At 56.5% G+C, this 27,294-nt stretch overlaps 10 protein-coding genes across 10 annotated transcripts; 5 read left to right on the plus strand and 5 right to left on the minus strand.

Moving 5' to 3' along the window:
• The first annotated feature begins 87 nt into the window (after positions 1-87).
• SCHCODRAFT_02012162 (vacuolar protein sorting 55) lies at positions 88-841 on the plus strand. Its single transcript, XM_003036091.2, has 4 exons — positions 88-241; positions 293-385; positions 434-650; positions 706-841. Exons 1-4 carry the CDS (start codon positions 223-225, stop codon positions 770-772), a joined length of 396 nt encoding a protein of 131 aa, XP_003036137.1. The 5' UTR covers positions 88-222; the 3' UTR covers positions 773-841.
• On the minus strand, positions 594-5,863 carry SCHCODRAFT_02560684 (uncharacterized protein). The gene is made up of 14 exons (XM_003035290.2): positions 5,640-5,863; positions 5,197-5,591; positions 4,782-5,149; positions 4,614-4,731; positions 3,676-4,564; positions 3,433-3,619; positions 3,155-3,382; positions 2,675-3,100; positions 2,363-2,617; positions 1,939-2,300; positions 1,834-1,885; positions 1,598-1,784; positions 1,328-1,544; positions 594-1,277 (listed from the first exon to the last, which is right to left on the minus strand). Exons 1-14 carry the CDS (start codon positions 5,797-5,799, stop codon positions 1,036-1,038), a joined length of 4,086 nt encoding a protein of 1,361 aa, XP_003035336.2. The 5' UTR covers positions 5,800-5,863; the 3' UTR covers positions 594-1,035.
• A 692-nt stretch (positions 5,864-6,555) lies between these two features.
• SCHCODRAFT_02524062 (uncharacterized protein) lies at positions 6,556-7,484 on the plus strand. Its single transcript, XM_003036090.2, has 4 exons — positions 6,556-6,643; positions 6,694-6,929; positions 6,981-7,134; positions 7,189-7,484. Exons 1-4 carry the CDS (start codon positions 6,632-6,634, stop codon positions 7,312-7,314), a joined length of 528 nt encoding a protein of 175 aa, XP_003036136.1. The 5' UTR covers positions 6,556-6,631; the 3' UTR covers positions 7,315-7,484.
• A 2,451-nt stretch (positions 7,485-9,935) lies between these two features.
• SCHCODRAFT_02605229 (uncharacterized protein) lies at positions 9,936-10,727 on the plus strand. The gene has a single exon (XM_050344153.1). The coding sequence runs from the start codon at positions 10,211-10,213 to the stop codon at positions 10,553-10,555; it is 345 nt and encodes a 114-aa protein (XP_050202738.1). The 5' UTR covers positions 9,936-10,210; the 3' UTR covers positions 10,556-10,727.
• A 388-nt stretch (positions 10,728-11,115) lies between these two features.
• SCHCODRAFT_02605230 (kinesin 2) lies at positions 11,116-15,089 on the minus strand. Its single transcript, XM_050344154.1, has 5 exons — positions 14,603-15,089; positions 12,397-14,548; positions 12,214-12,346; positions 12,012-12,163; positions 11,116-11,960 (listed from the first exon to the last, which is right to left on the minus strand). Exons 1-5 carry the CDS (start codon positions 15,073-15,075, stop codon positions 11,367-11,369), a joined length of 3,504 nt encoding a protein of 1,167 aa, XP_050202739.1. The 5' UTR covers positions 15,076-15,089; the 3' UTR covers positions 11,116-11,366.
• A 108-nt stretch (positions 15,090-15,197) lies between these two features.
• SCHCODRAFT_02605233 (Elf1-domain-containing protein) lies at positions 15,198-15,813 on the plus strand. The gene is made up of 3 exons (XM_003036089.2): positions 15,198-15,305; positions 15,358-15,483; positions 15,535-15,813. The coding sequence occupies exons 1-3, from the start codon at positions 15,239-15,241 to the stop codon at positions 15,684-15,686; spliced, it is 345 nt and encodes a 114-aa protein (XP_003036135.1). The 5' UTR covers positions 15,198-15,238; the 3' UTR covers positions 15,687-15,813.
• A 61-nt stretch (positions 15,814-15,874) lies between these two features.
• Positions 15,875-19,828, plus strand: SCHCODRAFT_02605236 (putative kinesin-1). The gene is made up of 14 exons (XM_050344155.1): positions 15,875-16,069; positions 16,125-16,316; positions 16,377-16,387; positions 16,440-16,513; positions 16,567-16,723; positions 16,782-16,925; positions 16,977-17,206; positions 17,259-18,429; positions 18,478-18,542; positions 18,593-18,742; positions 18,796-18,957; positions 19,012-19,339; positions 19,398-19,533; positions 19,587-19,828. The coding sequence occupies exons 1-14, from the start codon at positions 16,032-16,034 to the stop codon at positions 19,636-19,638; spliced, it is 2,910 nt and encodes a 969-aa protein (XP_050202740.1). The 5' UTR covers positions 15,875-16,031; the 3' UTR covers positions 19,639-19,828.
• A 1,145-nt stretch (positions 19,829-20,973) lies between these two features.
• On the minus strand, positions 20,974-22,300 carry SCHCODRAFT_02682482 (uncharacterized protein). The gene is made up of 3 exons (XM_003035287.2): positions 21,677-22,300; positions 21,224-21,627; positions 20,974-21,171 (listed from the first exon to the last, which is right to left on the minus strand). Exons 1-3 carry the CDS (start codon positions 22,223-22,225, stop codon positions 21,093-21,095), a joined length of 1,032 nt encoding a protein of 343 aa, XP_003035333.1. The 5' UTR covers positions 22,226-22,300; the 3' UTR covers positions 20,974-21,092.
• A 965-nt stretch (positions 22,301-23,265) lies between these two features.
• On the minus strand, positions 23,266-24,836 carry SCHCODRAFT_02742563 (uncharacterized protein). Its single transcript, XM_003035286.2, has 3 exons — positions 24,188-24,836; positions 23,730-24,133; positions 23,266-23,675 (listed from the first exon to the last, which is right to left on the minus strand). Exons 1-3 carry the CDS (start codon positions 24,728-24,730, stop codon positions 23,621-23,623), a joined length of 1,002 nt encoding a protein of 333 aa, XP_003035332.1. The 5' UTR covers positions 24,731-24,836; the 3' UTR covers positions 23,266-23,620.
• Positions 24,837-25,667: 831 nt separating this feature from the next.
• Positions 25,668-27,240, minus strand: SCHCODRAFT_02682484 (uncharacterized protein). Its single transcript, XM_003035285.3, has 3 exons — positions 26,602-27,240; positions 26,156-26,547; positions 25,668-26,101 (listed from the first exon to the last, which is right to left on the minus strand). The coding sequence occupies exons 1-3, from the start codon at positions 27,133-27,135 to the stop codon at positions 26,044-26,046; spliced, it is 984 nt and encodes a 327-aa protein (XP_003035331.1). The 5' UTR covers positions 27,136-27,240; the 3' UTR covers positions 25,668-26,043.
• Between the last annotated feature and the right edge of the window lie 54 nt (positions 27,241-27,294).

A 27,294-nucleotide genomic window follows, 5' to 3' on the forward strand; every position in this document is an offset into this window, starting at 1 on the left:
GAGAAGATTGGTACCATTTATTGAGCATGCACATAGTCCGCATAGTGCGCGATACGCGCCAGAGCGACCATGGGAGCAGGAGGCAAGGTCGGACTCGAAAGCCATCAACTGGATGGTTGAAGAGGGCCCGGCAAATGCCGCAGGCCGGACCGCCTCCGCGTCTGCGCTTGGCCTGCGCCATCACGGTCGTCGTCGTCGCCTTCGTTCCAGTCGTACATAGTCATGGCCGCAGGACTCAAGAGTGCGTGTCGTCAAGCCTCAACGCAACGGAGACTGATCCCCATCTTTGTAGCTGTTATCCTGCTTTCCTTCGTGCTCGCGGTCGGCTTCCTACTCATCATCCTCTCCTGTGCGCTGTGGGCGAATTGGCTCCCCCTTCTCGTCGGTGCGTAGTGTGCACTTGCCTCGAAGCTACTTCTGAGATCGATATTAGCATTGACCTTCGTCCTTGCCCCTCTCCCGAACGCGCTCTTCTCGCACTGCGGACAGGATGAATTCGGCGGCTCGTATGAGGGCGGCGGGGGCCCCGTAGACCTCGGACGCTTCATCACCTCCATATTCGTTGTCACCGGCTTCGCGCTCCCTATCGTCCTCACCCACTCAGAGGTCATCTACCCAGCAGCCTGTGTCATGTCGATCATCGGCGGAGGGTGCGTTACCTGCCCTATCTCTACCCGGCATCCCCGCTAACCGCTCTTCCCGCAGACTTGTATACGGAACGATCCTCGCGTACTCAGCAGCATTTAAGCAGGAGGATTCGGAGTTCGACTAACGTGATTGACGAGGCTCATACCTCGCTATATCGCCTTCCCCTGCACGCCGCGACAAAGTTAGTGGTACGCCGAAATGCCCAAGACTAGGCGCCGTTGCACTGTGGACAACTGTACAAGTATCTCGATAATGTACCGCCGGCGTCACTACATAGGTATATACAGAACAGCGTCTCTGCAACATCGCGCTCGCGGAGCATATCGCGTCACTCGAGCCAAAACATGCATTGCTGCTCAAAGTCATAATGGTCAGGACACAACAAAATCAACTCCCTTTTACCAGAGCCGTCAACCGCTTCATACTTGGACGGTTATCGTCCCCTGCGAAGACCTTCGCCTGCGCAGTGATCTCGAATCGTCCGTGGGCCAAGAAGCACACCCCGACGTCGACCTCCCCATCCTCTCCTGGTGCTAGTTCGCCGATTGGGATGCCATTGGTCACCCCATCGTGGATGAAGTCCTCGGTTGGTGGCAATCCCAAGTCGAGTGTGCACGAGATTGGCTTGCCTGCGAAGCACATAAGGACACGACAGAGCAGTGCAAGGAGTGTAGCTTACCAGTCAGATTCCGCACTCTGCATCGCAAGTTCACGAACTCGTTCGCGGGCGGGTAGAAGATCCCTGCTCGTTTTGGCACGGCATGCTCCTCGCCATCGTCGTCGTGCGTGTAGAGGGACAAGTCGATATCCGTCTCCTCCAGCCGCAGTACGTCCAGCGCAGACATCGTCAGTCGTTGCTGCCTTAACGATAGCTCGCCATCGCGCGTACCGCCAGACTGCAAGAACGCGTCAATACGCGAGGGACGGCGACGATGCAAAGGTTACCCACCTCTCGCCATCGGCCGCATATGCACTTGAAGAGCTCTTCCCGATACCAAAACAACTCGCGTTGCAATCGGTCTTGCTCTGCGGGGAGTTTCTCCTTGCTGACGACGAATTGACGATCCGACAGCGTGGGTATCGGCTGTGAGAGCAGGTCGGCCGGGAGCAGTAGCCGCTTTATAGGAAGTACGATCCTGAAGAACAGTCAATCATCCTACTTGACACTCAATGAACTATACTCACCTCGATGTTGACCCTGGGGAGATCGTCACCGACGATGTCGCAGTCGGCGCACCTGAAGCGCCAGTTAGCGTCCTTCCGCAAATCACAATCCATTACTACACTTACCCTCCTGCACCCGATCAAAGTACACCTCGAACGGCTGCCCGTACGAATTCCGTACCTCGACCGAGAACAAGCACCACCCATCGCCGCTCTCATTGTCGATGGCCACATTCGCCCGCGCTTGTCTCCCGGATGCACCGGGAGGTGGCACATACGCCGGAAACGGCAGCACGTCCATCGCCGACACCTGCAGCATCTGGTACACGGTCACCAGCACCGGATACGACAGTTGCCGCGTGTGGAAGACGTCCGGTGTGGGCACGTGTCCCTCCGCGTCCTCCCCGTCCCCGTCCTCTCCTTCACTGACTCCATCCTTCTTTTCCCGAAACACATACGCATACGAGATATGTATGGTCCCTTCCGTGCTGAGCTAGACACGTCAGGCCGGTTCGACAAGGGTGCAAAGATGAAGGGACGCGTCGCTCACCAGCCGACTTTGCCGTAGGAGATGATGTTGAGCGTGGTCTTCTGCCCGGGCGCGACGTTTTGCGCGTCGTCTTTGTTCCAGGAGAAGAGTGGGCGGTGGAGGAGGTCGTACTCGGTCTCGTAGGTGTCGAAGACGGAGAGCTCGCCTTCGGAGAGGGCTTGCTGGGCGGGTGCGATGGTCGAGTCGTCGAAGGCGAGGCGGATGAAGTCGACGGGGAGGTGGGAGACGTTTTCTAATGTTAGGCGGATGACGGATCTGAATCGAATGCTCCTTAGTTAGAGACAGACGTCAGTTCAGGCAAACGATCCTCACCTCTCGCCCTCGTAAAGCATCAACGCCCCATGCATAACCGACGTTCTTCGTATCCTCATCAACGGCAACTCTGGCACCACCTTAAACTCCAACAACTGCACAGGTGAGCTATTCCGCGCGCTCTTCGTTTCCGCTCGCGTTCGTATCGGCGGTCGCGCCCACGGCTGGCTGCCCAGCCCCGGATGCTTCGCTCGTCCGCTCTCGCAGGTCAGCGCGCTCTTCTTCCGCGATATGCGCTCCTCTGATTCCTCGGAGGGTACGGGGATGACGAACTCGCAGGGCGCCCCACCCGGTGCTTGGACGATGCAGCCGCGGACGGTGAGCATGCCGGGCTCGGCGGCTTTGCCGGAGAGGACGAGGCGGTGGTAGGAGCTGGCGGGGATGACTGCGCGAGAAGATTGGGAGATGAAGGGGACGCCGGATGTGCTGCGAGAGGATCATCTTAGCAAAGATGCTCATACGCTAAGTTCTAATGCTCACCTGAGGGAGACGGATTGTAATTCCAAGTCAAAGACGAAAGGATTATGCAATATCAAGATGAACTCGACCGCTTCATGTTGCACGATCAATGTTCTGCCTTGCGCCGTCGCCCGCCTCGGGTTGTACAAGAAGGGGTCGGTCGCGCCGGTAAGGATAGGTGCAACATCCGATGCTCGCAATTGCAGAGCTGAGATCGGCTTCTCTAAAGGCATCTTCATGAGCGGTAGTCTGCGCATCAAGGTAAGCAATCTCGTCCAACATCTGAGACGAGTACGCACTGTACGGGAGTGATGCTGAGCGCTGGTCGACCAGACCAGTATTCCACGACTTTGTGCTCTCCTCTTCGCTGCGCGGTGACGAGTGCGCTTGCGCTGGTATTGTAGAGATAATACTGGTCGCCTGGGTCCAAGATATTCTGTAGCGTCTTCAGGCAGGACAATGAGAACTGCGCCACGGCAGGATAATCTGGCAATACTCTCATCAACTTCACGAATCACTCTCAAGGTGAAGACAATGCGCACCTGGCAAGGCCTTCGCCACCGCCACTGCTTCCCTCAGCACGCCCACTTGCAGCTCCGGCCACCCATACGGCTCCTGATACGACGACAGCGCATCCTGGTCGATTTCCCCAATTGTCGGCGCCGCCCCCTTCTGCGGCACCTGCGACGCCCTTGGATCCGCGCCCTCCAGTATCTTCACCGCCTCCAGATCAATCCCAAAAACCCTGCACACATGCTTCAGCACGCGCAAGATTCCCGCATTCCCCTCCGCGCTCTCGCTCTGGCGCACGCCTACGTCGCCGCGGCTCGACTTCCGGAACCCCGCGCCGTCGCCGTTGTTGTCGATGGAGGGGAGTGCGGAGTGCAGACCGTTCATCGCGGGAGCGGCATCTTCTTCGCGCCCGCAGACGAGCAGGTCAAGGATGCAGCCGAGGACCTCGCGTAGGATGTACGCCTGCTTGCGCTTGTAGCCGATCGAGCCGTATATGCTTGCCGTCGTCTCAAGCACCGCGATGCGCTCGCGCGCGCCGAGGTGCAACAGCCACGGGCCGTGCACTTGCGCGAGGGTCGAGGAGATAGTAGCACGGGAGATGCCCGATAGCAAGCTCAGCCGCTCGAGGTGCTGCACGGACGCCGCGTCCGCATGTGCGAGGGTTGGGGGAATGTAAGGCGCGGGCCCGGGGTGTAGCATCGCGCTGAAGGCAAGCGGGCCCCAGCCCTTGGCGGACCAGAGGGAGAAGAGGAGGGAGGTGTGGCGGAGGACGGCGCGGGTGTAGAGGTAGGAAAGGAGGGGGAGGTATTCGTCGGCGTCGAAAGTGAGAGGTTTGTTGTACAGGGCGATGGCTTGGGAGAGTTTGTCGGCGGTGTCGGCCCAAGGCACCTTCGTGGAGGTCGTGTGCATGGAGGTTTGCTGGTCAAAGTGAGTATACCCACGATGGAAGGGAACGACGAGTACTTACAAGGCCCTGTCCGGCAGACCATGCGTCGACGACTGCAATTGTCGCCAAACCCTCTAGAGCTGAAGCTTGCCATGGTGGATCCGGTGACGTTTTAAAGACTTGCAAAGCCTCATTGTACCTTCGCATCATCAGACAGAGGTTCGACCGTATGATGACGCATCAACGTACCAGATATCCGCGTCTGCTGTTCGCCCAGCAAGCAGAAAGAAGTCGCCGAAGACCTTGAAGAGTCGCCCAGGTGATGAAGCTACGCCAATCCCACTACTCCGCTTCTTTGATTGGGCGGGGAGGCCTAAAGTGGATTGTCGGCTGGGTATGGAACTCGTGCGCTTCATGTTGGGTGCAGGGCTCAGCGTGAACGATCTTGAGACGTCTGGCTGGCTGTTATGCGTAGGTAATGGAGGAAGGGAGTCCCTCATCGGCAGGTCGGGCATTCCCTTGTCGAGGGAAGCAGGTATCTCCGACAACGGCGGGAGGACGGGCATGAGGGAAGCGTTGAGGTACTCGTTACCCTGTGGGCTCTCTAGAGTTTGCACCTATGTGCGTAAGACACGAGATCGCGCTCGTAGGTAGGTTAACTCACCAGCGTGCCGAACTCCCCCAGGATATGCGAGCATAGATCAGCCAATTTGGTGCCGATGTAGAGCTTCTTGTTCCCCAACATGCTGGGAATGACGACCAGTGAGATGTCGTCCCCATGATCCAGGTTCGTGTTCGTGTCGCTCTCCTCGAAGACGAAGCAACTTCGTGCTAGTGGGTACATGTCGCCAGCAGGGAAGATGTCGAGGAGGGCTGCATTGAACCTGGCGCGTATGCTGCCGAGTGTGTCCGTGCGCGAGCATGTTGCAATGCCAATGACTGCAAGAGGGAAGTGGGAGGGGCGGAGGAGGGACAAGGGCGTATGTGACGAGGGAGGTGGGTGCGTCGGGAAGCTCAGGTGAAGATGGCCGGTCGACAGCGGATTGGGCATAAAGCGTGCTGCAATCTACTCAGCACAGACGCCAGCTACACAGGTCCCTCACGCACCTCGCTCATCCTTGCTGTCGGCGGAGATGTCGCCCAAGCGTATCTGTTCAAAGCTTCTGATCTCGGCCGCGTACGACTCGAATGCCTGGGGCGTGATGTTGCCGACGGGGACGAGGAGAATTCGGACCTGAGCTAGGGACGCAAATGCATGTACATCCATCAGTATCGCCTGACGACGCCCGCGCCGAGTGAGGACGTGACGGAAGGTGGTGAGCTGCTGGGCGCCCTCACGCCCAAGTCCCAGATCGCGACGCCGCACGCCACGCGAACCGGCCTCCGGCGCCGGTGACGCGGAGGACCCACAGCTGCACACAGGTCGCGGAGTATGCCGTAACAACCTTGGCACCAACCATATCGTACCGCAGCCCTTGCTTGCTGCTCTGACAGAACCCGGTGGCTCATGATTATCTCTGGTAGTGAACCAATAAATTGGGCGGCTCAGCGTCTTTGCCAAAGCGAAAAGGTGCCGCTCTTTTTGTATGCAAACTTCAAGGCGGGACGCAACTTGCCAATCCTCAATCACATCCAATGCGCCTTGACTTCGCCTTGATAGCCTCAACTCAACTTTCGCTGCCCTATTGGGCAGCCCAGAGCGCCTCACTTTACTCCCAACGTCCGTCTGCTTTCTTCCACGCAATCACTGCTGAATTCCGTCGCCTGAACTTGAACGACAGTTCATCGATACTGCTTTCCCCGCGTCTCCGTTGACGCGTTGGCCTCGAGAAAACCTAACCATTCTACCTGGGGATGCTCTACATGGGTCATGGTGTCACTTTCCGCACGTCAGTCTGTTGATCTTCTCTACCCCAGCCTCATGCACTTCGCTGAATGTCAACGTGCCGCCCTGGCACATAGTACGACCGCAATCGCTCACTGCCTAGCAATCGCTCCTCTTATGGAAGTGATTAGATAGGGGCCTATTAACCTTCCTCGACCGGTCCGCACTCATATAAAAGGTGTCGGCACGACCGCCCCTCCTGCACACTACCACCATGCCCTCCGTGGTGAGAGACCCTTTCTATAGCGTCCCAACGCATCTAATCATATCGTGCAGGAAGTAGATATGCAGGGCGTGAGTCCCTGGGTCGCATATACATCAATCGCTCTCGCGGTCGTGTCCATCTTTGCCATGGTCCTATATCTATTGTCCCCGCCCAACCTGCTCAAGATCTGCGGCCACGGACAGACAATGACACACGCTCGTCTCTCCAACGTCCCCGAGGAATGCTCGATACCCTCCAATCGTCCGTCCACCCTCGACGTGCCCACCCTTGTCGAACTTCACGAGAGGTAGGTCGTGCTATACATCCCAAATGTTGATCACATAGCCTCTTCTCGTAGCCTAGCGAAACTTGACGAGAGGAAGCACGAGCTGGAGGGCGCCGTATGGGGACAGCGTCGGAACCCTATCGCGCGGATGCTGCCCACCATACCTTTCAGTGTCGCAGCTATACGATTGTGGTGGGGCTACTACTCTCTCGAGAAGGACGTCAGGGTGAGAGTCCGTCTTCCTGAAAGCTTGCTCACTGACCAGCTCTTTTACTCTCAGGTGTTCTCCCATCACCACCGGCTGCCCATCGACGACCAACATGCAGAGGCTACGGCATCTACCAGCGCCGCTCCTGTCGCGGTCCCCAACGCCATCGCTGCTACTTTTGGCATTGGGGACGGTTAGCACATTGCGAAGAACATGTACCACCTCGTTGGGCTCTCGGAAAATACTGCTATATAGGTTCTTGATTTCTCTGTCCTTTTGCCACATATTTTCTCGTTGTCCTACTATGTACTTCGCGATCTTTGTAGATTGCTTTGCTGTGTCCATGACCGTATTGAAACAAACGAGTGTTATGTATGCTAGCTTGGACCTCTGAGTACAAGACCAAGACGGGAAACAGTCCAGCACAATATGTCAGAGTAATATGTCGGGTAAACATGTCGGGTAAATATGTCGGGTAAACATGTCGGGTCAACATGTCGGACCCAACATGCCGCACGACCATACTGGGACATGATATTCCGGCATGAAATGTTGGCCTCAGGGCACGGCGAGCCATTAGACTTGTATTGTGCGAGTGAATTTCCTGTACGTATATGGTACCTGGTGTACTTGATCAACCAGCGACAATTGTTTGGGACCATCGCAAGCAAATCGCAAGTGAACTATGAAGATATGGCAAACTCGAATTTCTTTTGGATAATATCTATCCTAACCTCTGTAGGGCGCTCAAGAGGCATGCTCGCGGATGCACATAGACGACGTCTAATTTTCATGCATCGCCATCGCGCGCCGGAGTGGATAGCTGTAGACTCGAGCCAGTCCCCGCTCCGCGGAAGCCGAGGTCAAAGCAAGCTGATACTTGCCCGCTTTTACTTCCAACTATCTTCGGCTTCCGGGCCCGGACACCGTAGGTGGCTTTCGCCGCCTCCGCCTGCCTTTCGTCTGCCTTCCGCCTTCCGCGAGCGGGACTGGTTCGAGTCTAGGATAGCTGGGTCGTCACGAATATCCGCGAAAACCTCGGATTCGGGGAATTTGCCAGAGGCTCGTACACTTTAAGATTGAGCCCAAGACGAGAACTGGAGGTAGACAAATGTTGTAGCCGTAGAATACCGTTCTTCACATCCCGTTCCGCCATGGTTCTCTGGTCACGTCCTCTAGGAAATAGTCACATGACCGTGGGCTTCCTTCGGACCCGAAGTAAACCGCTGTTGGTTTCGAACGTCCATCTGCCCTTGCGGACGGCACGTTGCCTGTTACCTCCCTATGGCTATCACACTCTCCAGCAAACTTGCGCCACTTACTGCATGCTCCGCCATGGTCAAGATCGACATCGCCTTTGCGTGCATGACCCTTTACACGTACTTCTCAGGGTCAAGATCCCCCGCCGCTACTTGGCTGTTTAACGCTACTCGCGTTCTCGAATCTCAGCAGGCTAACGTACAGCTAAGAGGGTAAGGCTTACTGACCTATTTCGTAACGCTGATACTTCCGACGCATGGCCAGTCCGGATGCCGTGCTTCCTCCACCCTGCACGCGCTCTCATTCCCAGAGCAGAACACTTTCGTCAGCGGGAGGCTTGCGATAGGTATCCAATGATGGATAAGCGTCCCACTCTTCAGTGGGCAGCTTTACGATCTGCATCCACCGGGAATTGTCTTGGGCACGCTGAGACTGATGGCATATGAGTCTATTAAAACAAGCTCAACAGCTTCTCCTTTTCCTTTCTCGGAAGATAAAGGCCGAGCCAGCTTCGCAGTTGGTCCCCATCTTGCCCCATCTCGACGATAAATCATTACCCTCTTTCCACTGTTTATCATACTGATTTCCAACCCAGATCCTATCCCACTATCAGCGGCGCCCCAGTCCCCTCTGGCCAGCCTTAAAGGAAGCTTGCTACCCTTTATCGCCCGCGAGAGCCGTCGCCCTGCGCAACCGCTTCTGGCAAGGTGCTCCAGTAGTGCGGGGCTGTTCGAGGCCGTGAACGACCGCTTGCTGCAGCGCCTTGTTGCCACTGCCGACTGGGTGCGGGGTCCGACTCGCCCGTACCCGCTCAAAATACCTTGCTTCATGCAGGCGCGGCTGACGGTGTTGAGTCCTGACCGGGCTTGGCGTGCATGCACTTATTGAAGATACGTCCTTCGTCGTCTTTGCTCTTCTTCAGGCATCTAACCATCTACATAACTACAGTCCCAGCCTCAAGCGGTTGGCCCGGACACAATGGCTTGGTGTGGCTGTCTGGCCTGCGCAGACGGACCCCGGTACTTCTTCAGACGCGGGGCTGCTAAAGCCTTCATAGCGACCGACTGTTGAAGTATTGACTCGCCATCGTGTCTGGGTCGTGCACGGTACGAGTCACCTGTTCTCGAGTTCATTTGAGGCCTGCGACATTTGGACGAGGGGCTTGCTCGACTACGACCGGGATGCAGCACGCGTGGAAGTTACTGAGATGAGTACCTCACAATGCTTTGCCAGACCTTTGGCTGACTTGGGCCATTCTAGATCGTCGCTTTGTACCGCGAGGCGTTGTGCGGCTCGCCTCGCCAGCCTCGCGGTACTCCACTCGCGCCACCGGATTGACCCAGCATCTGTTTTATCAACCAATGCAATAATTTCATTATCACAAAACTTTGGGACTTCATTTGCAACGATGAAAAAATTGACGCAGCTCGCAAGTTAAACAACTGATCACCTGATCGTGTGAGCAATCCGAACCCGAGCCAAGCGCGTCAATGTGCGAACTTGCATAGTAACGTTGTCCTTTCCCATCACCATCAACGCCTCTGAACTCTTGCCTTGCTCACGCGTCGCTCGACCTTGGCAACTGCTCAGCTTCTACGAAACCGCGCGAAGATGGTCAAATCGCTCCAGGACAACAAAAATTTAAGCTTCCTTCACCCGGCCACTTCAGAGACGCAATTTAGTCGCAGCTTCAAGAAGCGTGAGGCAAAGGACCGACTCTCACGACTGCCTAAGCATGGCAACCCTGGACAGGGTCAATGACACCACATCTTGAAGGCAGTTGAGCATACAAAGCTGTCTTCTCCTCATTGCAACGATATCGTATCCTGGCTGAATGGCGCCTGAATCCATTAGACTTGACTGGCCACCGAACCTCCCAGTCTTGACCAAGGCCTTCGACCACATACACGCTACAATGACTGGCACGCTCGCGCCCGGCCAGGAGCTCGCAAAACTCTCCAGCGTCTACATGTATCTCCCAAAGTACTTCCGTATCGAAGAAGGCACAGTCTTCCCGCAAAGCCCGTTCTCCACGATCAATGGCAGCAAGTCGGTATTCTGCTCCTACTCGGAGAAAATGGATATCAGATGCTCATTCCTCACTACGATATTGGTACGGTCGCTAACACGAATGCTTGCAGTAAAGTCCTGGCCGAATACACGGGAAATCCTCGTGTGAAGGCGATGGTCAACGCGCGACTCGCTGCAGGCGTCGTTGCGGCCAACATCCTTGTCCATATACATAGAGTGTCGACTCACCATGCCCTCTGAATGAAGCTACATGTGCCGGTGAAGGGACGTCGGTACGATAAGAGATCACGATGGATCGAATATACGTAGGCTTTACGCGCCACCATCGATTCTATTATGAGCCCTGACGACCTTCCTGGGCTCGCTCGCGGGCGCTGACCCTTCGAGACCACACAGCGATTTGCCATTGACGTGACGTCTTCCATGCATACAAGGTTGTCTCTGTTGTAGCCATTTTCTGCGATTTGTATCGAGAATATCGGGCATCTATCTTCTGATGCTGCGTGATCAGACGATCTGAAAGGGCATTCTACCCGTCCCCTCGTTCGAGGAAGTCAACAAGCCCTGCACAAGAGGAATCAAGATTTCAGATCCAAATACTACTTAGATCCGAGATCTCGTTCGCAATAGTGGTGACTTGCCATTCTTGTCCAGAACGCCGACGGTCCTTTGCGACATCGTTCCCACACACCGAACCTGAAACTGTCCGTGACCCTTCTGCTTCTTCAGTAAACTGTACACACCCACTTCGAAGTACGCGTTCAAGTTCTTCGATATCACACCGCATCCCTACGCCTTCAACATTCACACAATGCGCACGTCCAGGCAGACATCAGATCCATAGCATAGTGTAGAGGGTATGATACAGTAGTAGGTTGCGCCGACATGGATAAGTTACAGCGAACAACGGATAGCAAGGGAAGACCCAACGAATCATCATCTATCGTACCCAACGACAATTATCGTACCCGACGAGACCGAGTCGTGTACACATTCCGCGCATCCGTCAACGTTCCTATTGACGGCGCAGGAATCCCGCCCAGCTTGCTATTTGTCCGCCTATGCGCCATGCGCGTCGGCGGCGCAGCTGGTGGGTCCGCTGGTGGGCGCGCCAAGGATGAAGTCGATGATGAGGCAACGGATGGGGCCACCGACGCAACCGAGGGCGCGACAGACTCCGGTGAAGACGGTATCGGCGACGCTCGCGCGGCTGGTGTTGGCGTCGGCACTCGCGAAGTCGTCGCAGACGCTATGCCACTGTCGGGCGACCGTAGCACTTCCTCGTTCGGTAAGGGTACGTGCTCGGCGATGAAGGTCTCGCTGCCGACAGAGGACATCCCCTTCGCCCGCCAATCGCGCAGCAGTTCCTCTCGCGGCTTCGTCAACTCCCACTCGTCCTCGTAGTCCCAAGCGCGTTTGCGAGGCGTCATGTTCGTCGGCGCGTCTTCCTTCGTTCCCTGTTCCGCCAGAGTCGCGGCTGACTTCTGGACAGAAGACAGGTGCGAGGATGCGGTTTGCTGGTAAGTCTCGATACCGCTCTTGAGGCTTGAAGACTGCAGAATTATGAGCGACTGTGTTTCAGAAAGGCAGAGAGGATCACTTACACCAGACGCCACGCGACCCGCCATGCCATCGATATCTCGCGAGGTTGAGGCGACGGTGCGCTGGAAGTACCTGTACTCGCTTTGCACCTCCGCACCTAGCGACTTCGTGGTCTCCAAACGTGCGCGCTTTGCGCGCGACTGACGGTCGAAAGCTAATCAAACATCAGCACATGTAGCACCCAATCAGCACACCTGAACATACCTTCAGAGGCCGACGTTTGCATTGTCTCCGTCTCCTTCTGGAACTGCACAGAGTATGTTTGCACCGATCCAGATACAGTACCCTGCATCTTCGTCAAGTTCTCGTGCAACGCGCCCTTCGCGCTCGCCACGCTCTGCAACACAAATTAGCCTCCGTTCACCCTGCACACACAAGCAGACCAACCTTCTTCGCCCCATCCCGCGTGCGCTTCCCATCTAAGGCCTGCTTGCCCACGCTTACGCTGTGGTCTGCAGCCCGCGCATCCATCCCATCCATCTTGCCCCCATGCGCCTCCGCGAAGCCTTCCATAGCCTTCACACCCTCCTCGTTTGCGCGCACGGTGCTGCCGATAGCCTGCCGCAGCCCGCGGTCACGCTCCGCGACAAACTCGCCGAGCAAGCCCGAGATGCGCTGGATCAAATCATCCTTCGCGCGCGCGCCCTTCGTCCGCTCGTCCTCGAGCATGCGCTTCAGGGCGTCGTTCTGTGCGCGTAGGCGAGCGACCTCGTCCGCGGCGGCAGATTCCGCAAGCCCGCGAGCTTCGGCGGCAGCGGCGCGCTCAGCCTCTGCGAACTCTGCAGCTTCGCGCGCGACGGCGTCCGCAACGGCGCCCATGCCCGCGACGGCCTTCTCGACGGCTGCGAAGGCCTGCGCGGCCGCCTTCTCGGCGTCAGCGCACGCGGCGTCGCAGGTCTTGCGGAGGGTGGCGCTCCAAGCATCGAAACCCGCGCGGAACGCTTTGTGCGCCCCGGCAAGGACCGACTGAGCAGCGTCAATGGCCTTCGCCTCGTCGTCGTCGCGCGCAGAGATGGTGTGCAGCGCACGCTGAACCTGCCGCAGTTGCTCGTCTACGCGTTGCGACTGCTCCGCAAGCGCAGCGGCCTCCTTCGTCTGGAAGTCCTTCGCATCGGACTGCAATTGCAGCGCGGTCTGCGACGACACCTTAACGAACTCATCGAGCTTCTGGGAGAGCGTAGAGGTCGCCTGAGAAATGCCCTTGCTGTGCTTGCGGACGACCTGGGTGTTGGAGCTTAGCACGGCGGACTTGCGGTCGAGCTTGTCCATGAGCTGTCCCACGGCGGCAACGCTCTGCTGCGTGACGGCCTTAAGGCCAGTCGCGACGTCGTTAAGGCGGTCCTCCGTGTTCTGGTGCGCGCGCCGGACGACGGTTTCCTCCTCAAATGCCGTCTTTGCTGTCCTAAGCTCGCCTTCGCGCGTCTGCAAGGTCTCCGTCGTCTCCTTCAACTCGCCCCGCGTCTGCTCAAGCTCCTCCTCCCGCTTCATCAGCAACGCGATGCTCTGCTCAAACTCCTCCCGCACACTCCTGAGCTGCCCTTCGGTGATCTCGATCATCTTCCTAGCCTCCTCCATCTCCGTTTGCCGCAGCTCCTTCTCGCGCTCCATCTCCTGCACGCTCTCCTCGCTGAAGAAGATACCGTTCTTCTCCCGCGCGGCGAGCAGGTCCGCCTTCAGGCGCTCGATCTCGGCGATGTAGTCCTTGAGCAGCGAGTTGCGCGACATGCGCTGGTTGAGTTCCGGCCGGTTGCGGATGCTCTTCGCACGCATGGCGTAGTCGAGCGTTGAGAGCGTCTCCTCCATGTTGGACCGTGACGGGGAGACGGTTGCAATGATGCAAGTCTTCGTGCGCCCACCCAGCGAGTCTTGCAACAGTCGTGTGAGCTTCGACTCGCGGTACGGAACGTGCGATGCGCGGTCGACGAGGGCGTTGATGACGCGACCGAGGGTCAACAAGCTCTGGTTGATCATCCCCGCTTCGCGTGCGCGCTTGTTCTCCGCCCCCGAGCGACCGATATTCTCGGAGCCCGCCAAGTCGACCAAATTAAGCTTGCCGACCTTTAGCAGGTCGTCACCCATAGTCGAGGTCTCCTTGATGTGGACGGTGATGGAGAAGACGGAGTGGGAACGCGAGGAGTGGTCGTTAAACTTGGTGGCGGCGATCTGGCGGCGCTGGCTACCCTTGAGAAGGAGGGCGAGAGCGTCTTTGGAGTCCTTTACAGGAACCTCCTCAAGGCCCTGGATATAAACACCCTTCTTCCCTGAGTCGTCGAAAATCTTCAGGTCGCTGCCGGGTGTGGGGCCTGATTTCGAGTCCTTGCCCATAGGTTGTGAGGAGCCGATGGGTGCGGCAAGATCGCTGGCAAGAAGATCACGTGGTTCTTCATTGTACAGCTCGATGAAGGAAACCTTGACAGAGTAGTCGGCGCCGGATGTCTGAAGATGGTGGAAGAGGCGGAAGAGGGCACGGGGGATCATGCCGGCGTTAGAGGATGGGTTGCCCATGGGGGTCGGGGTGAGGTCTCCTTGCATGGTATGGCTGGGGGGCATGGTTAGTACAAGCGAGAGCAGATGAAGGGGACCAAAGACGCACGTTTTGCCGGTACCCGTCTGACCGTAAGCGAAAAGCGTGCAGTTGTAGCCCTGCAGGACTTCATCGAGCATGGGGGCGACGACTTCATGGTAGACCAAGGCCTGATCTGCTTCTGGGCCGAATACGAGGTCGAAGGGGTAGGTCTTGATAGGCGCCAGCGTGAGAACGCCCATGCTGGATACGGGTGCCGCAGCTTCGATGGATATTTCATGGCTCTTCGCGCCGCTCGAGCTAACGATAATGGGCGAGTTCTCTGCTATCTCCTTCTCTGAGCGCCGTCTGCATCGGATGACGACCTGGATGTTCGTCTCTGGCTGGTCACCGCCGGCTTTGTTCGTCTCGTCCGTCGAGCGCGTGGAATTAGTCAATTTCGACATTACGGATCGAGAGCGCGTCGGGGGGTTGGGAGGATGCATCGCGTTGGTGCTCATCGCCGTGCGCGGCCGCGAGGCGGCCTGACGCTTCGATGCCATAGTCGATGGTGGTGGCGGTCGCCAAGCACGTTGTGCTCGACATCAACGACGCGTCCGCGCACGTGCCCGATTTCTCTGACGTCACGTGGGCGAGAAATTCCGCTTTTGCGGCGCCGTGCAAGTCGAGCTCCTCACTCTCACACCTTCATACAGACCCACCATCATGGGAAAGAGGAAAAAGTCATCGAAGAAGCCTGCGCCGAATGCTGCGCGTAGGAAGCAGCCTCTGGGTGCGTATACGACCTAACATCGCGCACGAGACCGTACTCAAGGGGCGGACAGACACCACCTTTACCTGCCTCTTTTGCCACCACGACAACTCAGTGACAGTCCGTATGGACAAGAAAGACGGTGTTGCATACCTCAGCTGCAAAGTCTGCGATCAGAGATATCAGGGCAAGGTCAACCGTACGCAGTGACTGTCTTTGTCGTGGTGAAATCGTTGCTGACAATCAATAGATCTTACTGAACCCATCGATATATATGCGGAATGGATGGATGCTTGCGATGCTGCCCAAGATGAAGCACCTCCTCCAAGACCGACAGCTTCGTCCAGCCGCCCCCGAGCACCTCCACAACGAGCAGAAATCTCGGATAGTGATGACGACTAGGACGTTTGCCACTCAGACTACTCCGTGCTCCTGCCTCTCTCACATCCTGTACAATGCTGTATATACTTAGTAGACCCCACTGTATCCTTTGTTGCTCGAAAACAAACGCGTAAATTCGATCCTGACATGAGCCGGCGCGTCCTCCGAGCTTCGTGGCTGCATGGCAACATAAATAAACAAGGCTTGCCTTCGGATTTGTTCCTAGTCGCCGCCCTCCACCTTGTTTCCTACCCTCACGTCGACCGTCGCTGTACATATTCTCCGGCGGCCGACACTCATCCCACTCGCCACGGCGGCGCCCACGGAACACACGCACAGACGTCGTAGCAGGCTCCCGCAGCCAACATGGCCAACCAAGGCAACAACATCAAGGTCGTATGCCGGTGCGTTTTCGCGCCTCCGCAGCGCGTCCAGCACCTGAGGCGCGCCACCCCGCAGATTCCGACCGCCAAACTCGATCGAGAAGCGCGAGGGCGGCGACATATGCGTCGCCTTCAGCGACGACCTCACGACCGTCAAGATGACGGGCAACACGGCCCAGACGGGGCCCGAGGCCAACGGATTCACGTTCGATAGGGTCTTTCCCATGGGCACACAGCAGCATGAGGTCTTTGACTACGGCGTGAAGGAGTGCGTATCCCCGTTCCTCGTGTAAGATCGCTGAACTAAGCGCGCATATCCGACTTGCAGCATCGTGAAAGGTGCGCTCTTATATCGTTATATGGCTCTCAGTCTTCTTGATACAGACCTCAGATGTGCTCGATGGTTACAACGGCACGGTTTTCGCGTACGGTCAAACGGGAAGTGGAAAGACATTCACGATGATGGTGCGTCGCGGTGGCCTTGGGAACGGAAGCAATCCACTCATACATATCCCAAGGGCGCGGACATAGACTCGCAAGAGCTCAAGGGTATCATACCTCGGATAACGGAACAGATCTTCCAGTCGATCGTCGAAAGCGAGGCCCACTTGGAATACTTGGTGAAGGTCTCGTACATGGAGATCTACTTGGAGAAGATTCGTGATTTGCTAGCGCGTGCGTAGCTAAAGTCTTGAACCTCCATTTACAAGACTGACGCATCCATCTCTCACAGCGCAAAACGATAATCTCCAAGTCCACGAAGAGAAGTCGAAGGGTGTCTACGTCAAGAACCTGTCCGACTACTATGTCAGCAGCGCCCAGGAAGTTTACGAAATTATGCGAACAGGTGGACAGGCTCGTATCGTGTCCGCTACGAGTAAGTATATCGCCGTGTGTCGCGTCGTCCAGTAACTAACGATGTAACTAGACATGAATGCCGAATCCTCACGATCCCACTCCATCTTCCTCATCACCATCATCTGCCGAAACACCGAGACCGGCGCGCAGAAGACGGGTAACCTCTACCTTGTCGATCTCGCGGGTTCCGAGAAGGTTGGCAAGACGGGTGCATCTGGGCAGACGCTAGAGGAGGCGAAGAAGATCAACAAGTCGCTATCAGCACTGGGTATGGTCATCAACGCGCTCACTGACGCCAAGGCAAGTATCTCCTCCTGCAGAAAGCTCACGCAGATAGCTGACGTCCTGGCAGGTCAAGTACGTGCCATATCGTGACTCCAAGCTCACGCGTATCCTGCAAGAGTCTTTGGGCGGTAACTCGCGCACGACTCTCATTATCAACTGCTCTCCTTGCATCTACAACGAGTCCGAGACGCTCTCGACGCTCCGCTTCGGTATCCGTGCCAAAAGCATCAAGAACGCCGCTCGCGTTAACGCTGAGCTCTCACCACAAGAGCTCAAGGGCCTCCTCCAGAAGTCTCAAGCGGCGAATGGCTCGTACCAGAAGTACATTGCCGCTCTCGAGGCAGAGCTTGCGATCTGGCGCTCCGGCGGCAAGGTCGAGGAGGCTGACTGGGCAACGCCGGCTAAGGCTGGCGCCCCTGCCTCCGCTGCCAAGTCCGAGCCGAAGAAGGCCCCGACGAGCCCGACACCCTCTGGCGTGTCAACGTCGCGCAGCATGACGCCTGTGAACCCCGCCATCGAGAACCTCCAGAAGGGTGATTTCCCTGACAGCCGTCCGGCCACCCCGACCGTGCTCGGCTTGGAGAAGGACGAGCGCGAGGACTTCTTGCGTCGCGAGAACGAGCTCACGGACGCCCTCGGGGAGCGCGAGAGCGCCCTCAACGCCGCCGAGAAGCTCGTCAAGGAGCTCAAGGAGGAGCTCACCTTCCTCAAGGAGCAAGAGGCGACGGTGTCGAAGGAGAACAAGACGATGGCGACGCAGGTCAACGAGCTGCGCCTGCAGGTCGAGCGTCTTAACTACGACAACAAGGAGGCGGCGATCACGATCGACATCCTCAAGGAGCAGCAGCAGGACACGACGAACCAGCTCGAGGAGCAGAACAAGCTGATCGCGGAGCTGCGCACGGCGCAGAAGGACGCGGGCGCGGAGGACAAGGAGAAGCGCAAGCAGGAGAAGATGGCGATGATGATGGCCAAGTTCGACACGGGCGCGTTCAGCGAGAAGGACGACCAGTTGCGGGCGATCCTCAACAAGCTCGACAGCATGGACTCGGCGGGCGCGCTTACGGGCGAGGACCTGACGGCTATCCGTCGCCAGCTCAGCGAGGGTCAGAACGTCGTGCGGGAGACCGTCGACCGTCTGCGCCAGAGCCAGGAGGAGAACGAGATGCTCACGCGCAGGCGAGAGGAGCTCGAGGCACGCGTCGCGTCGCTTGAGGCTGAGTACGAGGAGCTTCTCGGTTCGTCCACTTATATGGCACTGCGAACATCTTCTGACCTCTCTACAGAGAAGACGATCCACGACGAGGAGACCAGCAACGCTGACCTCGCCGAGTCGATTGCCGACTTGAAGGTTTGTTGTCAGTCAGTGTGGTGTTTCATGACGCTAACGACGCTTTTCAGACCAAGCTCGAGGCCCAGTACGCTGCCAAGCGTGATGCGCATTTGAGCGAAATGGTCGACCTCCGCCAGCAACTGGAGATGAAGACCAACGAGGTCCGCAACCTCCATGCGACGAACGAGAGCCTGAAGAGCGTCAACGAGGAGCTGAAGGTATGTCCCATCGTCATAAACCCATATACCTCGGCCGACATATTCTCCTGGAGCGTGCCTTCGCTGTCACCTCTGCCGGTATCGAAGGTGGCAAGAACCTCGCCGAGAGCGCCCAGGACCTTGAGCGGACACGCAAGGCCATCAACGTCCAGCTTGCTGAGTTCGACGGCGTCAAGAAGAGCTTGATGCGCGACCTGCAGAACCGCTGCGAGAAGGTCACCATCTCATCTTACCTAGCGTCTAAGCGATTGCTGACGTATGTTATGTAGGTTGTTGAGCTCGAGATCCAGCTCGATGAGATCAAGGAGCAGTACAACAACGTGATCCGCAACAGCAACAGCAAGGCGCAGCAGAAGAAGATGGCCTTCCTCGAGCGCAACCTCGAGCAGCTCACGCTTGTGCAGAAGCAGCTCGTCGATCAGAACTCGACGCTCAAGAAGGAGGCGGGGATCGCGGAGCGCAAGCTGCTCGCGAGGAACGAGCGGATACAGAACCTGGAGGCTCTCCTGCAGGACGCTGACCGCCGGCTGTCTGTCCAGAACCAGAAGTTCGAGGCGCAGCTGCAGGCCGTCAAGGAGCGTCTCGACCAGGCAAGGGGTGAGTCGGGCGTGGTTTGAGACGGCGATGCTTAGTTGCTTACTCTTTGCCTCAACAGCTCAAAAGGCCGCTGCGTCGTCTCCGTTGAACTTCGGCCGCATCGCGAAGCCCCTTCGTGGTGGTCGTCCGACGGAGCATGGTGCCGTCACCGGCGGTGGTGCGTCGCCGCTTGCCCGCATTCAGGGCGAGGAGGGGTGAGTCCTTCATGCGATTGTGTCTTCTGTGTCGGAGCTCATGCTTTCATCAGCGCCAACGCTCCCAGCTCGAGGCGGTCTTGGTTTTTCAGCAACGCCGGCTAAGCGCTTCAACCGCACGACGCCTTGTATGGGTGTCCGCTTGTGCAAGCGAAGGGCGTGCACCAGGCGTTTGGGAGGTGTCATAGACTAACGTTGCTCTGTCGATTACTCATTGTGCCAATACCCGTGTAGTATCTCTCGCATAACATCTAGCACTACTCTAATGCATTGCTGTGGATTGGATTCGATGCAAGACGATTAGACCGCTCAGCCTGCGCTTCGCGTTCTTGACAAGGCCTCGCTGCATCAAAGGCCACCCTTTGTTCGTATGCTGTCGTGCATACTGCAATGGTGGTCGAGCAAGGTTCTAAGGTCTTTCTATGGGGTGGAGACCGTTGAAAGGCCAGCGAGCTCAAGTAGGACGGATCCGGCAGGGGCACACGGTCATGTGCGTACATGTTCAAACTGAAGGGCGCGTCAAATGCAGATGACATTTACGACGCGAATCTCAATTCTGATACATGGTACGCCTCATCTCTCCGACGTGCTTGTGCACCACGTCCCGGACATCATCGACACGCCCAACATTCGCAAGTCCCTTCGGCCTACCGGAGGCCTCCAGGACGGCAAGACAACTCGGGTGCGCGACTAGACCGTGCACGACCCAGGCACAGGTGCCATAGAAGCCTCAACAGACGGTCGCTAATGCCCAGCCATAGCAGCCCCGCACCGGAGAAGCGAACTACAGGAATGCTTGCGCGGGCCAAGCACTCTCCACCTGGGCCCAGGCCAACCGCTGAAGACAGGACGAGATCTGCGTAGATAGTAAGTCACCGAAAAGATGTACAGAAAGAAAAAGACTTATCTCTGCTACATGCGCGTGCGCCGACCCCGACAACTATCGACACAACCCACGCCCTCTTGACGGGCGTTTTGGAAGGGCGAACGTGCCGTGCACCACCCAGCCAGCAGTGGCAATGAGCATACAACAGAGGCGGTCGTACCTGGCCGAGTACAGCCCCGCGCAACTGAAGTACCTCAGAGCAGCGATCGCGCAGGCCGAAAGCTCCCCCTACCTCCGCTGACTGGGCTCCGGATCCCGCTGTAGATGGGGCACGTCCGTGCAGCGGTAGTCAGCCAAGTGATGCGGGCTGGAAGAGACGTACCTGGAGATGAAGGAAGATGGGGAACATCGTGAAGTTCGTCCAGTATTTATAGGGATTGGGCAACAAAGGGGTTAAAAAGCTGTTAAAGTTCGCTTCGAGACACAGTTGAGTCTCAGCAGGTCCAAGACAGTGATGCACAGGGAAGTCATCCAACATTCAGATGTGAACACGGAACCATAATATTACTTTCTCCGCTACGCGTCTCACTCGCCCACTGGCGAACCGTGCGATCCTCTGGCCTTCATAGAGAGGGTGCGGGATGCCATATGATGGACAAGAACCTCGACAAAGCGAGAGTATTTCAAGGCATTAATTCAAAGTGAAAACCTCAAAGGGAAATTCGAGTCTCGATTACGCCAAGTGCCTCGCCGAATGCGCCTGGTTCATCGCGGCCATATTAGCAAACTCAGTGAGCTCAGCCATCATCTCGCTACGAAAATCAAAGTCAGCAAAGCGGAACATAGCGATGGCCTTATACGTACTGCGGCGACTTCACGTCCAACTCGCGTACACCTCGAGCCGGTACAGCCTGGGTTTGCTGAGCCGGTCGCTCGCGCTCCGGCATCACCACCCTCTTGATGGATTTACCCTTCCAACGGATATCGAGGATCGTCCCTTCGATGACAGCGAAGGAGTTGTATCCGATTGACCGATCAAAATGATCGCTGTACTCGAGCGACTGCAGCTGGATAGGAAACATGTCCTGAGGGGATCGCATGCAGAAGATGGTGAGAAAGCGATGCTTTTCGATGGGGCGTTTGGTCTCGTTGTCGCAGAGGTCGAAGGAGACGAATTTCTTCTGGTACCCAAGCCACAGCCGGAGATGGAAGGAGAGATTGGGGAGATCGATTCGTTCTATCGTTGGGTCCTCGGGATCGGGTTGCCCCTGCAGAGCGGGTCAAACAGCAATTGAAGAAAGAGTGTTAGTTACGCACTCCGATGTACTCAGCAGTCTCGTAGACTTCCTTCAGTGCTTTCTTGCCCTTCTCGACCGAGCCGTACTCCAGTATGAGAAGTTCGTTGGCGAACTCCTCCGAGTACAGACAGTTGAGCACCTCGCCGTCCCACGACGTCAATAGCGGCTGCTGCGGGATGACTGTTCCCTCCTCGATGCGGATATGCTTGGGAAGGTGTTTATAGACACTCGAGTACTTCGCAGGTTCCTGACCAGGCGCGAGAGTGCCAGTCATAGTGGCGTACATGTGTTCGACAGTGGACTTCAGAGCGTCGAGGTTGGGTGGCACGCCTGGACCAGATAAGTCGGGCTCAAGCCCCTTCGTAGTGAGCCTTTCCGAGTCCTTGCCACGCCGAGAACCTGAATCACGACTGGTCGTCGCGCGTCGCGGGGCCGAAGTTGAAGTGGCGCGTTTGATCGAGTGAGAGATCTTGTCCTTTGCCACACGCTTCTGAGATATAGTGTAGGATTGCTTCTTGGTGGTGGCAAGTTGAGAAGCGCGAGTCTTAGAGGCTTCCGTTTTCGCCATCTTGAGCGGTAGACAATCTAGCAGTAGCAAAGGATTCCGAAGCAGAAGGATTGATGCAAAGGCCAGAAAACGTAGACGAGGGGTGTAGATGAGTGTCAGCGGTCAAAAATAAGGGTCGTCACAAGCTCATGTCATGGTCGCCACCGCTGAAAGCCACACGGTCATGTGATGGACATTGTGCTTGTTTGTCGGTGTCACAGTCAAGTCACAGTTCCCGTGGGCTTTGAAGCCTTTGAATTCGACTGCACGTCCCTCATACAGTCGGTATATGTAGCAACGGGGTCATAAGCACCGTGATAATATGCGTCGCAGGGAACACACCCGCCACACATCCCACTCCCGCGAACTTGCATTACGCAGTCCAGCTTTTCAACAGAACGAGAGGCGACCTCGACAGAGCAAGGGTGTATTTTCAAGCACCGTCTGCAATTGAAGCCTCTGACGCGGTTCTGACTCAATGAGGCTGTCGACGCTCTGCTCTGTCCGAGTCGGCGAAATCTTATCGAAGAGGCGATTGGTGTCATGACGTTCGGACAGAGCAGAGTCACGATAGTCAAAAGGTCGGACGGTAACATTGCGGAAACGAGTGACCGTATTCACGCTGGCAAAGAACCGGGATTCCACGGCGGACCCACTGATATGCTTGGTTGATAGCACCGCGAACGGAATGACTATGGGCGTGAAGCTAGCCCGCGGCATCCATGGCAGGCAGGCTTCAAGCGAGACTCACCGACTGTGGTATTCTGCGAGGCCGAGCATGGTTATGAGCGTGCAAGCGCGCCAGCTTAAGAGGCGACAGATGACGATGCTCAAAAGACTGCTCGTCTCCGCAGAAACTTGCTACGTGTCCATGCGCATGCTATATCACTTGCGGTAGAGCCGGGCGCGTCGACCACTGGCGTGAGATGAGATATTTGACCGCGCAGGAGGTGAGCGTCGTGCAGCCCCTGCGCGTTTATGGTGTTGTTGAGCGGCAGAATAGACGTGGCAAGCCTCTCCGCTCGTCGCGGTGCCTGAGATCAGCCTGGAAAGAAGCGGGAGGTGGATTGAGTCCGGCGAAACCATTTTCTTGACGCAAGAGGTATAGACATCATAAACGCGTTATAGCGACAGTACGTGCGCAACATGCAGCAAAATCAAAGCACCGGCGAGCGGAGATGAGAGATAGAGATGAGAGCGGTCATGATTGAACAGGAGAAGAGAGCAAGAGCACAAGGGGCATGATAGAGATATTGTTTGGTCCAGTAACATCGCACAACAGTCGGGCGCTTGCAAATGAAGATCACCGGACCGGCATCGCTATGTGGGTGCAAGGAGGAGATTCGAGCGTGTCGCGCGCGGAGACGAAGGGGAGATTGTTTGATTTGACAGTGCCGGGCGTCTCACCAGCAGCGACTACGCCTGGTTCATCGCCTTACGGGCGAACTCAGCGAGATCCGCCATCATTTCCCTACAATGGGACGTTTGTCAGCGAGGCGAGATATGTCAATGGTTGCATACGTACTGTGGAGACTTCACCTCCAGCTCGCGTAGACCTCGAGCCGGTACAGCCTGGGCTTGCTGAGCTGGTCGCTCGCGCTCCGGCATCACCACTCTCTTGATGGATTTCCCCTTCCATCGAACATCAAGTATCGAGCCCTCGAGTACGGCGAAGGAGTTATAGCCGACGGATTGGTCCAGATGATGGCAGTACTCGAGTGACTGAACCTGAACAGGATGCATGTCTTGGGGGGAACGCATGTAGAAAACAGTGAGAAAACGGTGCTTTTCGACGGGGCGTTTGGTTTCGTTGTCGCAGAAGTCGAAGGACACGAAGTTCTTCTGGTGCCCCAACCACAGCCGGAGATGAAAGGAGAGACCGGGAAGCTCGATTCGGTCAATCGTCGTATCCTCGGGATCAGGTTGCCCCTACAAAGGATATGGTTAGTCGCCAGGGAGACAGCAAGAGTTTGACCTACTCACCCCAAGGTACTCAGCGACCTCCATAAATTCCTTGACCGCCTTCTTTCCCTTTTCGACCGAGCCGTACTCTACTTTGAGTAGCTCGTTGGCAAGCTCCTCCGAGTAGCAACAATTCACCACCTCGCCACCCCACGACGTCAATAGCGGGATCTGCGGGATGACTGTTCCCTCCTCGATGCGAAGATGCTTGGGAAGATGTTGATAGACGCTCGAATATTTCGCAGGTTCCTGCCCGGGTGCGAGAGTGCCATTGACTGTGGCATACATGTGTCCGAGAGTGGAGGCCAGGGCGTCGAGGTTGGGCGGCACGCCTGGACCAGATAAGTCGGGTTCAGTTCTCTCTGCAGTGAGCCTCTCCTTGCCACGCCGAGAACTTGAACCCTGATTGGTCGTCGCGCATCGCGTGGCCGAAGTCGAAGTGGCGCGCTTGATCGAGTAAGAGATCTGGTCTTCTGCCACACGCTTCTGAGATCTAGTGTAGGGTTTCTTCTTGGCGGCGGCAAGTTGAGAAGCGCGAGTCTTCAAGGCTTCCGTTTTGACCATCTTGAATGGTCGCCTACACCAGTGGCAAAGGATACAGAAGCAGGGAAGCAGAAGGATTAAAATCAGAAGGTCAGAGAACGTAGACGAGCGGCGTAGATGGGTGTTAGCGGTCGAAGAATATAGGTTGTAACAAGTTCATCTCATGGCCGCCGCCAACAAAGCCCGGATCCGCTGAAAGCCACACGGACACGTGATACAAGTTGTATTTGTTTGTCAGTGTCACGGTCAAGTCACAGTTGCCGTGCGCTTTGAGGCCTTTGGATTCGACTGTACGTTCCACAGGCAGTCGATATATATAGAAGCTATGTCAAAAACATTGTGGCAATATGCGCTGCAGGGAATCCACCTGCCGCACACCCCTCTCCCGCAAAATTGGATTACGCCGTCATCCAGTTTTTCAGCAGAACGAGAGGCAACCTCTTCAGAGCAAGCGCGGATTCCGAAGGATTACTTGCCTTGCGAGGCCTCCGATGTAGCTCTGAATCAATAGGATTGTCGACACTTTGCCTTACCAAAGTTGGCGAAATTCTACCTAAGAGGCGGCGACGGTCGGACAGCGCAGAGGCAAATTCAAACCGTATAGAGAACATCGCGGACATGAGCGACCGTCTTCACACGAGCGAGAAGCCTCGATTTCAAGGCAGACCCACTGATATGCTTGGTCGATAACACCGCGGACAGACTGACTATGGGCGCGAAGCAGCCCGCGCGCGTCCTCGATGGCGGGCATGCTTCAAGAGAGCCTCACTAACTATGGACATCTACGAGGCCTACATGGTTGCGAGCGTGCGAGCGCGCCAGCCGCAACGACGTCAGATGTTGATATTCGGACGACTGCTCTTCTTCGCAGACGCTTGGTACGTGACGCATGTTATCGCACTCGCGGTAGGCGCGTCGTCCACTGGCGTGAGGTGAAGTGTATCGCCGCGCAGGAGGTGCGCGTCGCGTAGCCTCTTGTTGGTAAGTGGCAAGTTAGCCGTGGCAGGCCACTTCGCTCGCCGCGAGGCCTGATGGTCAGCCTGGAGTAATAAGGAAGAGATAAATTGAGTTTGTAGCAGTCATTTTCCGGCAGCAATAAGTATAGACATCATGAACGAGGTATAGCGACGATACGTGCACAGCACGCAATGACACCAAAGCACCGGCGGGACCGGAGATGAGATGGAGACAAAGATGAGAGCGAACACGGTTGGAAAAGAGAAGACAGCAGGAAAGCGTACAATGGTCATGATTGAGATATCGTCTTATTCAATAAGGTCTGAGGCCGCATTGGGCAGATGATAATGATGATGTCGACGGCGTGTTGGAAGAAATTATGCCTTGATCATCGCCGCTATATGAGGGTTGCCGGTGACCTCCGCAAGAAATTGGCTGCAAGCAATAACCATCAGCATCGTATTAGTATATGAACGTCCATGTACGCACATCGGCGACTTTGCAACCTCGCGTACTCCACGGGCAGCCCGAGCTGGTTGGGCAGGTTGCTCGCGTGCCGGCATTTGCACCGTCTTGATGTTCTTCCCCATCCACCGTATCTCGAGCACGGCAGATTCGGGAACGACGAAGGAATTGTAACCCACTGATTGGTCGTAATGAAAACATTTCTCGAGCGGCTGTAGTTGGAGGGCGTTCAAGCTGCCTGGGGATTGCATGAAGACGGTGAGGTTCCGGTGCTTCAAGACAGGGCGTCTGGTCTGGTTGTCGCAGAAGTCGAAAGATACAAAGGTCTTCTGGTGACCGAGCCACAGCCGTAGATGGAAAGGAAGATTAGGGAGATCGATGCGGTCTATCGTCGGATCCTCGGGGTCGGGTTGTCCCTACAATGCGAATAGTCAGACCGATATCAACGAACTAGATGTCGGTGTACGCACGCCAATAAACTCTGCAGTCTGATACGCCTCCTTCACCAGCTCCTTGCCCTTTTCGACAGAGCCGCACTCAAGTATGAGCAGCTCGTTCGCAGCCTCCTCCGAGTAGAGGCAGTTGATCGTGTCACCTCCAAACGACGTCAGCGGCGGACGCTGCGGGATCACTGTTCCCTCCTCAATGCGGAGATGCTTGGGTAGGTACTGATAGACACTCGAGTACTTCGCAGGCTCCTGACCGGGCGCAAGAGTGCCGTTCATTGTGGCATACATGTGTTCGAGTGCAGTCGCCAAAGCCGGCAGATTAGGCCCCAAGTCGGATCCAGGCTTCGAGGTAAGCGCTGCTGCCTTGTGTTTAGTGTTCTTGCGGCGAAGAGACGAGCCCGGCTTGGCGGTCTGAGATTGACGTAGAGAGCAGCTGCCGCGCTTATGAGAGCGCATGAGTTGATCCTTTGCCACGCGTTCTTCCGATGTGTGGCTCCGTTGCTTCTTGGTGGCAGGCTGCGAGGTGCGAGTCTTATGGGCGTCCTTCTTGGTCATCTCTGTATGTATTGACGAGTGGCCTCAAACTTGACTTTAGATAGGCTGATCCAGGGAGACGAGTGGCAACACCGACGGAGAGTGAATGTGCACGGAAGATACTAGTTGTGGTCTGAGGCAAGTTCGAACTTCGCCGCCACCGGATCCATCACTGTCACG

The sequence above is a fragment of the Schizophyllum commune genome, assembly GCF_000143185.2.
Source record: "Schizophyllum commune H4-8 unplaced genomic scaffold SCHCOscaffold_1, whole genome shotgun sequence".
In the NCBI taxonomy this organism is placed as follows: domain Eukaryota; kingdom Fungi; phylum Basidiomycota; class Agaricomycetes; order Agaricales; family Schizophyllaceae; genus Schizophyllum; species Schizophyllum commune.